Source organism: Berghia stephanieae, chromosome 1 (genome assembly GCF_034508935.2).
Source record: "Berghia stephanieae isolate SIO BIC M18660-M18661 chromosome 1, UCSD_Bste_1.3, whole genome shotgun sequence".
NCBI classification, from domain to species: domain Eukaryota; kingdom Metazoa; phylum Mollusca; class Gastropoda; order Nudibranchia; family Aeolidiidae; genus Berghia; species Berghia stephanieae.
The window spans coordinates 7,712,167-7,727,703 of record NC_088360.1 but is presented as its reverse complement, the minus strand read 5'-3'; the positions used below and the strand labels follow the sequence as shown (position 1 = coordinate 7,727,703).

At 35.4% G+C, this 15,537-nt stretch overlaps 1 protein-coding gene across 1 annotated transcript in view; it reads left to right on the top strand.

Moving 5' to 3' along the window:
* The first annotated feature begins 5,504 nt into the window (after positions 1-5,504).
* Positions 5,505-15,537, top strand: part of LOC144967102 (uncharacterized) — a 51,683-nt gene continuing 41,650 nt past the window's right edge. Inside the window, exons 1-7 of the mRNA XM_078903942.1 lie at positions 5,505-5,798; positions 6,877-7,167; positions 10,864-11,046; positions 12,317-12,454; positions 12,864-12,902; positions 13,498-13,684; positions 14,634-14,780. Coding sequence (XP_078760068.1) covers positions 6,901-7,167; positions 10,864-11,046; positions 12,317-12,454; positions 12,864-12,902; positions 13,498-13,684; positions 14,634-14,780 — 961 coding nt within the window. The 5' untranslated portion in view covers positions 5,505-5,798; positions 6,877-6,900. The remainder of the gene's footprint in view (positions 5,799-6,876; positions 7,168-10,863; positions 11,047-12,316; positions 12,455-12,863; positions 12,903-13,497; positions 13,685-14,633; positions 14,781-15,537) is intronic.

The window sequence follows — 15,537 nt, the reverse complement described above, 5'->3', positions numbered from 1 at the left end:
GACTGTTATCATTTTTTTTTTTAATTCTTCAAATCTATAAACTGTTGTCTTATATTCTCTTTCTTTCTTTGTCCCTGATGGATATTTGACTTTGTTCAACCGCAAAAACATGTCCAATTAAACATGTGGTATTTTGAGGAGAAAAATAATCATTTTTTACCTTTTACAAAAAAACTTTCGTCTAAAATGAAAACGGTTGTTGCAACTTACAAGTATAGGCTCTATGAAGAATCAGTATTGTTTATTTTTGTGGAGTTGATTTATTTAAAAAATATACTCTTGTCTGTCATGTTTGATGCCATGGAGATCTCACTCTGTGTCAGTCAGCTATATATCCCCCTCTAAATCTATTTTTTCCTTCCTCGCTTTTTTCTCTGCTCAGGTTATTTCCGACCCCTAGCTGAGATCATTAGGTGACAGAGAAACATCTTCCTTTTTTTTTTTAAAGAGTTGGGGAAATTGTATTTCTTTTCTTTTTAAAGCATCAGTCTATTTTGTATTGTTTTAATTGTAGTTTTTAATGTATATTTTGCAAACATTCGAGTGTATCCTTAGTAATAGGGTAATGTTGGATCCCCCTCTTCCTCCTTCCCTTCCTTGGCTGGTGGATACGTCATCGGCCCACAGCCGTGCTTTCTCTTCTACCCCACTAAATCGCTTGTCTGTTCCACATAACTTTGATTTTATGTCCTCGTTCTGGAATGGCAGATTTAATTTCTCCGTAGCCGTACAGTATCGAGTTTTTTTTTTACTCAAATGGAAGCAGTCGGGGAGATTTACCTTTTTGTGAAGATACCCCCCCCCCCTCCCTTGCCTATACCTGGGTGGGGTTCCTGACCTCCCATAATGGGCAGGGAGGTACTTACTGTGTCTTCTATCCCCATATATCTGTTTTCCATCTTGCTTTCTGTCTTTGTCTTGTAATGAGATTACTTGGTTTTGTCCTGGCTGAGAGGGAAACAGTCAAATGTATAAATGTAGTTAATTTTGGGAGAAGATATTTTTTCCTTGTAAATCGTCTCTCTGTTATAGACTGTATTATGTTTTGTATACATATTATTTATGATTTGTAAACACTTGAGTGTATTCCTCTTAGTAGTAGGGACCTGTGCTAGTGTCTGGATGAGACTTAGGTGATCTCATTCTAAGTACTTTGATAATGTGCTCTTGGAATCTTCATCTGTTTCCTATTTGAACCAATACCCCTTTGTCTTCCCTTTGCTTGTGTGCTTTAGTTGTAATTCTAGAACTTTTTACTTTCTCATTTTCTTCCTTTTTCCTGGCGCTGATATGACCTTAATGTGTTGCAAGCGCCACCAAACCCTTAAAAACAAACTTCCCCATATGTCATCTCTACATTGTAAATTATTTATTCATGTTTATAGTTCTAGGTTCATCCTATAAACATCTGCGTGCATTTCTTTCTGGCGGAGATTCTGCAACGTTAGGACGTTAAAGTGGTTTCAGACAAGCTTCAGGGATATCCCTTTTGGATCCACTTCTGATCTCCCCTTATTCTTACTTTTACGCTTGTTTTTATCATTATCTTTGGAACTGTATATATATAGCTGCTTTTGGCTATTCTATCATGTTCCTTTATTGTTGGTGCTGAAAAAATGTACTTAGGGTATCAGTATCAGTCGCCGTAACACCCCCCCCCCCCCCTTTTTTTTTTTAAGATCTAAGAAAAAGGAAAGAAAGGGACTCTGCCTGAGTCGGGTTGGGCATGGGATTTGAAGTGATATTTTTGACAAGTCATAACTAGATTTGCAGTGGTTGGTTTCCTATAGAGTGGGTGATTTTTGACTGCTTCTTCTGAGCATACAGATAATCGGAATGACTGGCAGTCTTCAAGTATGAACCTTGGTGATTTCCAGCGGAATGTAATGTATTGTACCAGCGAGATTTGTATCTTTCTAATTTATTGAGGAATGGAAATGAAGAGAGAACGCATAGAGACTTGATGATTATTTCCAGTTTGGGAAAGAATACTAAAACAACGAAGTGAGAAAATTGGTGATAGCCAATAGAATTCGTTGAACGGAATCCACTCTCGACGGTTGGTTTGTTATGGTCGCTTGCAGATCCTCTTTCCTCCTAATGTTGTCACCTTTGAGTTTTAGAGGCCTCTTGTCTGTCTTTTACCATGGAATGAGGAGATACTTCTGGGACGGGATCATAACGTAACTATAGTTACTCTCTAGCAGGTCATGGACGGGATCTGTTGGCCTCCAATGGCGGGCGGGGAGGTCACTATTGCTGTGTATGTCAATTTCCACGACTGTGTCCCATATAATAAAGAGCCGCCCCTCTTTATTCTGTGCCCCTATATTATGTTTTCCTTTTCCATGTTGGAAATTATTTGGTTATGTCGTGGTCGTGACTGGAGTCCTTAGCTGAGAGGGAAACAGTCAATTGCATATTAGTTTAGATTATATTTTTCTCTCCTATAAATCATCTCTCTGTCATGTAATGTTAGATATTTAAAAAAAAAAGCAAATTGAAAGTGTTTTGAAAGCATTTGAGTATATTCCTCTCTGTAGGATCCGAAGGATCCTTTGCTTGTTCCTGGATGGGACATTTAGGTAATTCCAACTAAGCACGTTGACAGTTTGCTTTTGAAATCGTCTTTCTTTAATTATGCTGGCGCCACAGAGTTACGGGCGACTTCTGTGGCTGGCGCTGAAATGACCAAATAGTGTCGCAAGCACCGTATAACTCCAACAAACGAACAAAACTATGGAGGAAATAAACTTGGTGACTCTATGACTATGAACAGAACAAAGACAACATACTAGTTGTTTAGCCCAGACCCTTGAGTCAATTTCTGCGAGGGGTTGTGATTAAAAAACAATTCTCTTTTTTATCAGAGAGTATTTTCCCTAATGGAAACCCACTCTCTCCTCCTCATCATCATCATCATATTCTTCTTTCCCCCCATCTCCTCCTCCTCCTCCTCCTTCTTCTTCTTGTTCTTCTTCTATTACGGTCTTATTGGGGTTCCATACCTGAAATTATCACCGTGTGCATTTTTAATTCAGAAAAGTGAGTGGAGCAGGCACTTATGTTGGTAACAACAAGATATGAAGTGAGTAGAAAAGTGCCAGAAGACAATAGAGAATAAAATTTTTTTCGCGGCGGTGGTGGGTTTGAACTGCGACCTTATTGGTACGACAATCGCTGGCAGGTGAGGCGTGGCTCTACCGTGTGAGCTATCCACGAACACAAAATATTCGTTTCAAACCAAAGTCATTTCTAGATCCCTCTCTCACCACTTCTTGAGATCGCCGATTCGTTCACCACCATCGCGAAGTAATTTTGACCAGCAGTTAAGCTTAATAGCCAATATTCTCATCACAACATATAACATAGAAACGTTGAGACATTGAGTATGCTCCGGTGTATGGGGTGAATTTTTAATTCAGAAAAGTGAGTGGAGCAGGCACTTATGTTGGTAACAACAAGATATGAAGTGAGTAGAAAAGTGCCAGAAGACAATAGAGAATAAAAATTTTTTTCGCGGCGGTGGTGGGGTTTGAACCTGCGACCTTATTGGTACGACAACTCCGCCTGGCAGGTGAGAGCGTGGCTCTACCGTGTGAGCTATCCACGAACACAAAAATATTCGTTTCAAACCCAAAGTCATTTCTAGATCCCTCTCTCACCCACTTCTTGAGATCGCCGATTCGTTCACCACCATCGCGAAGTAATTTTGACCAGCAGTTAAGCTTAATAGCCAATATTCTCATCACAAACATATAACATAGAAACGATTGAGACATTGAGTATGCTCCGGTGTATGGGGTGAATTTTTAATTCAGAAAAGTGAGTGGAGCAGGCACTTATGTTGGTAACAACAAGATATGAAGTGAGTAGAAAAGTGCCAGAAGACAATAGAGAATAAAAATTTTTTTCGCGGCGGTGGTGGGGTTTGAACCTGCGACCTTATTGGTACGACAACTCCGCCTGGCAGGTGAGAGCGTGGCTCTACCGTGTGAGCTATCCACGAACACAAAAATATTCGTTTCAAACCCAAAGTCATTTCTAGATCCCTCTCTCACCCACTTCTTGAGATCGCCGATTCGTTCACCACCATCGCGAAGTAATTTTGACCAGCAGTTAAGCTTAATAGCCAATAGTCTCATCACAAACATATAACATAGAAACGATTGAGACATTGAGTATGCTCCGGTGTATGGGGTGAATTTTTAATTCAGAAAAGTGAGTGGAGCAGGCACTTATGTTGGTAACAACAAGATATGAAGTGAGTAGAAAAGTGCCAGAAGACAATAGAGAATAAAAATTTTTTTCGCGGCGGTGGTGGGGTTTGAACCTGCGACCTTATTGGTACGACAACTCCGCCTGGCAGGTGAGAGCGTGGCTCTACCGTGTGAGCTATCCACGAACACAAAAATATTCGTTTCAAACCCAAAGTCATTTCTAGATCCCTCTCTCACCCACTTCTTGAGATCGCCGATTCGTTCACCACCATCGCGAAGTAATTTTGACCAGCAGTTAAGCTTAATAGCCAATATTCTCATCACAAACATATAACATAGAAACGATTGAGACATTGAGTATGCTCCGGTGTATGGGGTGAATTTTTAATTCAGAAAGTGAGTGGAGCAGGCACTTATGTTGGTAACAACAAGATATGAAGTGAGTAGAAAAGTGCCAGAAGACAATAGAGAATAAAATTTTTTTTCGCGGCGGTGGTGGGGTTTGAACCTGCGACCTTATTGGTACGACAACTCCGCCTGGCAGGTGAGAGCGTGGCTCTACCGTGTGAGCTATCCACGAACACAAAAATATTCGTTTCAAACCCAAAGTCATTTCTAGATCCCTCTCTCACCCACTTCTTGAGATCGCCGATTCGTTCACCACCATCGCGAAGTAATTTTGACCAGCAGTTAAGCTTAATAGCCAATATTCTCAAACCCCACCACCGCCGCGAAAAAAAATTTTATTCTCTATTGTCTTCTGGCACTTTTCTACTCACTTCATATCTTGTTGTTACCAACATAAGTGCCTGCTCCACTCACTTTTCTGAATTAAAAATTCACCCCATACACCGGAGCATACTCAATGTCTCAATCGTTTCTATGTTATATGTTTGTGATGAGAATATTGGCTATTAAGCTTAACTGCTGGTCAAAATTACTTCGCGATGGTGGTGAACGAATCGGCGATCTCAAGAAGTGGGTGAGAGAGGATCTAGAAATGACTTTGGGTTTGAAACGAATATTTTTGTGTTCGTGGATAGCTCACACGGTAGAGCCACGCTCTCACCTGCCAGGCGGAGTTGTCGTACCAATAAGGTCGCAGGTTCAAACCCCACCACCGCCGCGAAAAAAAATTTTATTCTCTATTGTCTTCTGGCACTTTTCTACTCACTTCATATCTTGTTGTCACCGTGTGCATTATGATTTAAGAAAATCAACTGATCGACACGTTAGACAAATGTACCAAAAGGAAAACAACTCGCTCTCGTCTGCTATCCACCCGACACAAACAACCTGTGATTACTGAACTGTAACCAACCCTCTTTCCCCCCAGTTGCTGCTTTTCTCTGTCAAGGTTGTTCACCTTAATCTATTATGAGATGTAAACATTCATGCCATATGCTTGACAACGGATTTTAATATCAATTCTTTTATTTTGATGGGATTGATCTTTTCGTTTACTTCAAATCTTAGAGATAGCGTTGATGCTTCGAGTGTTTGTCAACTGCACGAACATGAAAAGTGGGATTGTTGATGAATTGTATCTTGATTTTTAACGCTGCACTTCACTGAAGTGTAAGTATGAAATGATAATGGCTTTGGTCTTGGTAAATGTCCAGCTGTCTTGGGATTGGAAATAAATGGCACATTGTAAGAGATGAAAAAAGCTAGGCGCCACGGCCCCTGCAACTCAATATTGGCGGCCTTCCGAAAGCTCCTCCAATCGGTCCTCTTTCTCTGGTATTTTCACATGGATCTTTTGTCAAGTGTTTATTCGATTTTTCAATATTCCAGGATCTTGCATTTTAATAACTCTAGAACAAACCTTGATAGATTAGTGAAAGTTTAAAATTTCCTATTGTTACCATTGGCCGAGTCGCCACCTCTCTCTCTCTCTCTCTCTCTCTCTCTCTCTCTCTCTCTCTGTCTCTCTGTTCATTTCTTCTTCTCCCCCTCTCTCTCTCTCTCTTTCTCTCTCTCTCTCTCTCTGTCTCTCTGTTCATTTCTTCTTCCTCTTCGTCTTCCTGCCCCCCCCCTCCCCCTCTCTCTCCCTCTCTCTCTCTCTCTCTCTCCCCTCTCTCTCTCTCTCTCTCTCTCTCTCTCTCTCTCTCTCTCGTTTTGATTTTATTGCTTGTAGACGTCATGCATGATGTATGTTTTAGTCATTCTAGAGCATTGCCACCATGGAACAATTTAATTTTATCGTTCCTTTTACTTTTATCAATAAAATGAAGTTTTAGAGGATCTCTTATCACATTTAGCAGTTAGGACAAGTGTCTGATAATCACCTGATAAACATGATAATCGACACAGCATTTGACTGTTCATTGCAATTTATTATTGTTTTATCTAGAATGATTGGGGTTTTCCAATTCAGAACCTTTAGATCATCAAACTTACTCAGTTCATATCTGTATCAGATAACCTTTACATTACTGTGCTATTTTGGAAAGAACCGTTTATTTATTTATTTTTTTAACGAAGAAAAGTCCAACCCAAATCTTGTGATTTGTCTTAAATTGGAGCTTTATATGGACTTAGTATTGGGTAAAAAATGTCTTAACTATACAACACAATTAACGAAAATTGGCAATCATTTAAAATCACATTTGATTTATTTTCCAGTCAGCTGAATATTTTTTTCATCAAACAGGTGCATTAATATAAAGGAGAAGTCATGAACCGCAAAATAAAACTGAGAGATCCAAGAACATGTCGAATATTTTTCTCTTCCCCTTTTGGGGGTATGGAGGAGGAGAGAGAGGAGTTGACCAAAAAATATTTTCCTCAAATTCATCATGCTTGCAATGCTAAAGGTATCAAGTTTGTACCAGTTGATATGAGATGGGGTATCACAAAGGAGGCAGCTGAGAATGCACAAGTTATGAATATATGTTTACGAGAAGTATCACGATCTGACTGTTTTGTTGGATTTTTTGGTCAGGTAAGGATTTCTATTCACGATGATACTGTTTAGTAAATCCTTCAGGGAAAGGTTATAATTTTCTTTTTTTTTTTTCTTTCATTAATTAATTATTTTCATTAAATGTTAAATGTATCAAGCACTTTCATCTCATCTCATGTAGTTCCATATCTGAAGCAGACGTCGGAGGTCATCTTCCGCCAAGCTGATCTATCTCTTGCCAATTCTATTAAAGCAGCGCCACCTTTCTCAGCTTCATCTGTCCAAGTTCTTATCCCTTTCAAATACGTTATTCTTTGTCTTCCTCTTATTCTTTTTCCATTCATCTTTCCAGTCAAGGTGAGTATTTCCAAACCAGGGTGGCGGATAATGTGTCCTAAAAATTCCATTTGGCGTTTGATGATTTTTGTTATCAGTGATCTTTTTCTGTTTGCCATTTCTAAAATTTCTTCATTTCTTTTCCTTTCCATCCATGACACCCTCATCATTCTTCTGTAAAACCACATTTCCACTGCCTCCAGTCTTTTAACCATGGTCTTGTTTATGGTCCAGCTCTCACAACCATATAGCAGCACAGACAGTACATAGCAATCCAGGACTTTGATTTTTGTTTTCATGCTAATATTCCTGTTTTTCATAATTGTATGCAGCTGGTTGAATGCATTCTTCGCCATACCTATTCTTTTCTTTATTTCACAATCTGATTTTCCATTGGATGTTACATTGAAGCCTAAATATTTGAAACATTCAACTTGTTGTATTGTTTGTCCTCTGCTTGTTATTACACAGGCTGGTGGGATATTATTTTTAGATACCGTCATACATTCTGTTTTAGATATATTCAGTTCCAGTCCCATATTTTCACTACTCCTGACTACAACATCCAGTAATTCTTGTAGTTCATGTTCAGATTCTGCCAGTAGAACCGTATCATCTGCATACCTCAGATTTGTTACATTCTTTCCTCCAATACACACCCCCTTCTTATGTTCGATATCTCTTAATATCATTTCACTATAGAGGTTGAATAAATCTGGAGACAAAACACACCCCTGCCTAACTCCTCTTCTAATAGGTGTAAAACTGCTTAGTTCGTTGTCAACACGCATTGCTGCTTCTTGTTCCCAGTACAAATTCCGTAATATTCTTAAATCTTTACCATCAATGTCCAAGGATGATAGAATTTTGAATAGTTTTTCGTGTTGTACTTTATCAAAGGCTTTTGAATAGTCGATGAAACACATATACAGATCTTTATTTACTTCAATACATCTTTCCATCAGCATTGATAATGTGAATATTCCATTTCTGGTACCCTTGTCCTCAACAAAACCAAATTGCATCTCCCCAATTTCAGGTCGTATTTTATTTCTTATTCTTAGTAAAATTATCTTCAAAAGAATTTTTGTGAGGTGGCTCATTAGGCTAATAGTTCTGTGTTGTTCACAATCAACTGCCCCTGGCTTTTTTGGTAGTGCTATAAAAATGGATCGTTTCATATCAGTTGGCATTTTTCCTGTGTCATACACTTGATTTAGAAGGTTTGTGATGAATTCAATCCCCCATTCACCCAGGCCAGTCAAGGCTTCAATTGTTATGGCATCAGGTCCTGCAGCTTTTCCATTTTTCATGCTTTTCATGACGTTCCTAACTTCATCTTTCATTATAGAAGGCCCTTCCAGTTCTTTTATCATAGGCATTTCTCCTCGATTATCAAAGAAAAGTTCTTCAATATATTCTGACCATCTGTTTAGAATGCAGTCTTTGTCCATGATGGTGTTTCCACGCTTGTCTTTGATGCATCCACTTTTAGCACCTGATTTAGTTTTGTTTGTCACTTCTTTGATTTTCTGATGGAAGAATTTGCCATTTTTTTCTTTGCAGGACATTATATAGTGACATTGTTCATTTATCCAGTCTTCTTTAGCTTCGTTGCATTTTCTTTTTATCTGCCTGTTCAGTCTTGTATTTTTCTTCCTGATTTTTGGCCTTTCTTCTCTCATTCATTAGTTCTAATATCTCTGGAGTAATCCATTTCTTCTTCTGCAACTTAAGTGTGGTTGGAACATTTTCTTCTAATGATGCAGCAACACTGTCTTTAAACTGCTCATATTTCTCTTCTATATCTGTTAGTTCTCCAAGCACTTCAAACTTGTTTCTTACTGATAGTTCAAATTTTTCTTGTATCTTCTGTTCCTCCCGGAGAATGTCTAGTTGGTATTTAGGTTTAGCCTTTGCTCTTTTGCAGATTTTTCAATTTAACTTGTATGGGGCATAGCACAGGTATATGATCGCTGTTACAGTCAGCCCCCGGCATAGATTTGGCATACAAAACCGAGTTTCGGAAACTTTCATATGTACATTATTGAATATTGGTCCTATTTTTATGAAAGTGAATCTTATCAAGAATAATTCAGCATGTTAAAAGAGAATGGTGATATTGAGTTTACATTCATGATTGTTTTCTTTTTAATCTGAAAAAAAATTTAGTTCAATTATCTTTGAAACAACTTCACATGTAGTTTGGAATAACAAAAAAAGACAATTTTTACTTTGATTTTAAACGCCAATAGCGCCTGAACTTTTTGGACCGATTAAAAAAGTTTGGCATCTTTATGTGTATTATGTTCAAACACGTTTGGCACACTTGTGCCCCCCCCCCCCCCCCCTTTTTTTTTTTTTTTAAAACAGATTAATATGACTTTTGATTGAAGTCACTATGAAGTGATAGAAAAGGTGATTGGTCATTCAATCATTCTACAACTATTTCCCTTTCAATTGCATGTATAGTTTATTAAAGCATTGTTGAGGAAGTCTGACTAAAGCGAAAGAGAGTCAGTGGAGTACCAAAATTCTGAAAATAGACCCGTTTGATGTGGCTTGCTTCTCTAGTCATTGGGACATTATGTTCTTAAATAAAAACTAAACTGAACATTATACCATTTTAAAGCTTAAAGGGAAGTATTGAAGTGCTTTCATGAGAAATTTTTCCATGATGAATCTGTTATAAGTGCAACTTCTCTCATAACGACATCATCAGGACCAGAAAAAAAATGTTATATAGAGAGTTATCATTATAGTTGAGCAAACAAAAATAACCTGGGGTACATTACTATGGCTGTTTTTCCAACCGTCTACATTGGTCAAGCTGCAGTAGGCAACCTTGAAGGTAGTGCCATGTGACCTTTTGAAATGACAGAGCCAGCCATAAACTAGTTGTTCCTAGCATGCCTACTATTATATTTGCTTGGTCTATGAAAATAAGCCACAATGTCGGTGTGTAGTAAAAAATCTATAACAAAAACAAATCAAAAACTGAAACTTGTAAAAACAGCCTCTATACGTTTTGAAAAAATAGATATTGGTAATTTTCATCTTTTTTTACTTGTTTTTTTTTGTTTTGTGAACTTAATGTAATTCATTATTCCTCTTTTAAGTTTTAGATTCAATTTATTTGAGAAGTTAAATCATTTCCGAGTAAATGAGTGAGTGGGTTGTTTTTTTTTTTTTTTTTTTTTTGTTTTTTTTTTTTTTTTAATTGTGAAGGAAATATTTTATCAGTTACATTCAGTCAGATATGATGAAGATAATATTTCAGAATAATCTTTATTCCAAACGTTTTACATTTAATTCGGGATTAATTGACTTGTAATAGTTCATTTATTTAATCTTATTTGGTGTTCACATGCAATTTTTTATTTTATTTTTTGCTTACAGAGATATGGTTGGCACAGTGCACATTCAGATGACTCTATCTTGATGGAAAATTTTGAAAAGGCCATGGAAATTTATCCCTGGGTTGAAAAGTTCAAAGATCGGAGTATGACAGAAATTGAATGCCGTGCTGGTCACTTGAACAACCCAGGAGAAATGCCTGTCTGCTTTTGTTTTAGAGACAAGGTTTGTCAGTTTGTTTCAGATATATTTTTGTTGGAAGAAAATCATGTGATTTCCCACGATTAACTAAAGGAAAGCAAATTCTAAAAAACATTGTAGAATTGTCAAACAGTGATATCTTTTCTGAAAGAGTTTCCTTTTAAAAACTGGGCACATTTCATTTGAATGACAAATGTTTTTCTGAAGTACCTGGACAGCCCAAGCAGCGCGTTGTAATCAAACACTTGGAAGTCTGTTAGAACAGTTTAGTCCGATATAAGGGGCTGTAGGAAATGAGTATCCCTTAATTATCTTAATATCATTAATTTGATTTTTCAACATCTTTATTAATAAATTATTGCCATTTTCCTGTTTCCCAAGCATGGTAAAACATTTCAGATCCATGAAAACTAAGATAAGAAGGATTTTATCTTTGGTACTTCTTAAAATGGAGAAGTATAGGTTTGTTTTGAAAGACAATTTGATTATTGGCTGTCACCAATTTTGTAGTCATGAGGCAAAGTGACCTTTGTAGAGTTTGTCAGTGAAATAAGGTGCTCCCCTAAAATTAGAATTATGTGTGCATTATGTTATCCCGTCATAATATGCTAATGTATAAATATAATTTGTTTATTTCAAATTCACCTGCTGAATATGATATTTTGATAGTTCTTTGTACCACTTAATAGTATAAGTTATTTTTATTTATTGCTCAGGTATAAATATGGTTAATAACCAATGTTTTGGGTGTTTATTGAAGAGTGAACTAAAATAGTTATTGTTATTTGAAAATTGTTGAGTTGAATACCGTAAGAACAGTGTTCATATATTAATAAGACATGAATTAATACCCCTGATTGGACAACAATTATATGGTCTCAGTAATCTTGAATTTTGCAATCCAGAGAAATCTTTCATTCTAAAAGGTGAGCTAGGGACAAACTTTTATTCAATCATTCATGATATGTGATCCAAAAATTCTTTATTTGAGAGAATATAAATTTGGAAAAAGTATGAAATAGGGTTTATGCTTTCATAATCCAAATTTTCAATCTTAAAGCCATCTACTTTTTGAATCCCAACAGTTTGGAAGACTGTCTGCGAGGGTTGACAAAACCTTGACAACAGTTAAGATCACCTGACTGTTAGACAAAGAACATATATATGAAAAGAATGTTTTTTAAAAATGTTTTAAAAAAAAACAAAAAAAAATTTTCTGTTATTAAAAAAAATAATTATTTATTTGTTTATTGGTTTATTTATTTATTATTATTTTGTGCTTTGAATTCCAAAGGAATATGATGATATAATGAAGGAAGAAGGTCTGAAGAATCAAAACTCCTACCAGGTCATGAAGTTTTCAATAGAAAACGAATTTGCAGACCAGATGAGAAGCAATCTCATACAAGAAGTCATGGATACCCAAGACAAGGTAACTTCTATTTGTCTGTAAGTTCCTTTCCATAGAGAATGTTAAGTTCAATTACAAAACATGAAGTTGAGAGACAGTTAATCAGAATCGTGTTGCTGAAACAGACTGTTCTGAACTTTACCCACTGAGAGATGGCTGAGTTAATGAAGCACCACATCCTGGGCTTTTGTAAGATTTCAGATTTGTTATTTTAAAGAGTACTGGCAATTGACATTGTGCTCAATGGATGATCTTTATTCCTGCTATGACAGCATGGGCACCAATAGCGGACAGTTGTTTGTTGCTTTTTTTTTTTGCATGTTTTTTAAAACCCATTTATTATTATCTACAATTTATGTTAACGTTTACGTTTGATATGATTGAGATCGTAATAAATTAGATATTTTAAGACTTTTTCATTTCTTTTCAGACGTTGGGTGTCAAGCTTAATTGCAAAAATCCACAAGAGGTAGGATTGAATCAAACTTCTCGTGTTCACTGTTAAGAAATCATAATAATAATGATAGTGATAGTTTTCCCTCTTTTTATCTTTAAAGATTTATGTTCCTCGGAAATTAATAGAGGTTTTGATTCTATTTATTTTGATAGAAATAAACTATATAACTGAATAAAATTGTTGTGTGTTTTTATAAAGATTCATGGTGGAAAGGCGTCTGAAAATAGTGAAATATTTATAACCCTAATAATAAATTTTGTTAGAGACTTTAGCCTTCCATATTTTTATTATTCTGTATAGACCACATATTTCTTATTTTTAAAATGCATTTCTAATTTTACAAGATGTAAGTTATTAATTTAAGAGTATAAGAAGTCACATCCAGCAGACCAGTCTTGGTTTGACTCTATATTTTGTTCCTGTTCACCAAACAATGACTGGGCAGTTAAATCCAATAAGCTTATGGAATAAGCAAGTTAAGAGGCCTGTAGCAGTTTCATTTAAATAAATCGCTAACAGAACATTTTATTATTTGATTGATGGTTGCACCATTTCATCAATAACCTATCAATTTTAATTGTCTCCTTTCATTCTTTTAATTCTACAGATGGCAAAGTTTATATTTGATACCTTATGGAAGTTCCTAACAGAAGTGGTCTTGGTAGATTTAAACGAAGAGGAAGTGCCTTATTTGGTACAACAACGCTTATTGCACGATCAGTTTGTTTCCACAGCTTCTCATATATTTTGTGGATGTGAGGAATACTTGGATCAGTTAATGAGTAAAATTACTGGTATGTCTTATGGTTATAATAATTATAACAATGGTGATAATGATAGCAATAATAATGATGATGATGATGATGATGATTATAATAATAATAATAATAATAATAATAATAATAATAATAATAATAATAATAATAATAATAATAATAATAAAAATAAATTATTATTATTATTATTATTATTATTATTATTATTATTATTATTATTATTATTATTATTATTATTATTATTATTATTATTATTATTATTATTATTATTATTATTGTTATTAAAGTTATTATTATAATAATATTATTATTATTATTATTATTATTATTAGTATCATTATTATTATACTAATGATGAAGATGATGGTGATAATAATAATAATAATAATAATAATAATAATAATAATAATAATAATAATAATAATAATAATAATAATAATAAAAATAATACTAATGATGATGATCACGGTGATGATGATGATGATAGTTATTTGATTACTATTTTGATGATCAGTTTCATTAAATTATCAGGTTTAATATACAACGTAAATCGTTTTGTTTGGTTAAAATCGTATTTTTAAAGTCTGCATTTGTTTTTATTGACTGTTTTTCTTCCTTTATCTAATATTATGCATGATATTTATTTTGTCAACGATATTGTGATTATATTTCTAGTGATTTTAAAAATTCTCCATAAGAGTTTGAACCTAGGATTTTATGCACGTTTTTAGCATGTTTCATGATTTCACTATGTTAAGAGCAATTCACAATAATTCATTTATATCCCCCTCCTCCTGCTCCCCCCCCCCCCCCCCTTTTAAAAAAAAGAAAAAAAAAAAGAAAAGAAAGAAAATCTAAATTTCAATTCTATTCTTGTCCTTAGACACACCTTTCAAAAATGGATATGGAAATGAATAGCATCTTCAACATGGATTTTAATGTTGTGTATTATCATTTTCATATACAGACTCTCCAACCAAAGGTACTGTAGTCACAGGTCCTGCAGGATGTGGGAAATCAGCCCTTCTTGCCAAGTGGATGCAACTAGTGCAACAGACTCATCCTTATATAACTGTGATTTACCATTTTATCGGATGTGCTCCGGGAACGGAAAGTAATTGTGATGTTTGTATTTTTCCTTTAAAAACATTCCATGGAAACATTCCATAAGACAACGCAATTAGATTGATGAGGTATTAATGTCCACAAAGCTGTTGCTGTACGTGCTCCTGTATGTTTAATCCAAGCCTTTGAATATATTTAGTGTCAGCAACAGTAGCATGAATTTGCTAAAGAGTTTATCCTCATTTTGTATCATGACGCCAAGATTAACAATTATTTACCACCCTACGAAAGGACACCAGTCTACTGTAAAGTAGCAATGACCATCCCGCACAAATCTTTGGGCCTTTTTTCACTCACGAAGTGCCCAAATTCGCGACAAAATATGGGACGAAGCCGTTCCGTACATGCTATTTAAAAAAATAAATTATGACGCTGTTTATTGATGAATATGACTGAAAGTTGGCACACAGATAGAAAAGAGGTCATTTTAGATTATGTCAAGCGACAAAACTCGTGCGATTACCAGAAGACCGTTAAAAATATATTTTTACTCTTTGGAGTACAATATTTCTAAAACTACAAAGAGGAGAGATTTTGTCGCTCATAAGCTTATAAATGCACATTTCTTCTATTTATATTCCAAATTTCGTTAGATTATGATAAGGACTTTTCCCGTATTCTCACAAAACATCAACCCAATTTGCATTTCAATGAGTGAAAATATGGAGACGGCCATTTTGCTCCCCCATCGCGCGACAAGAAAATGATGTGAGCGAGGCAAGGCTGCCAGATGGCCAGACTTTAAC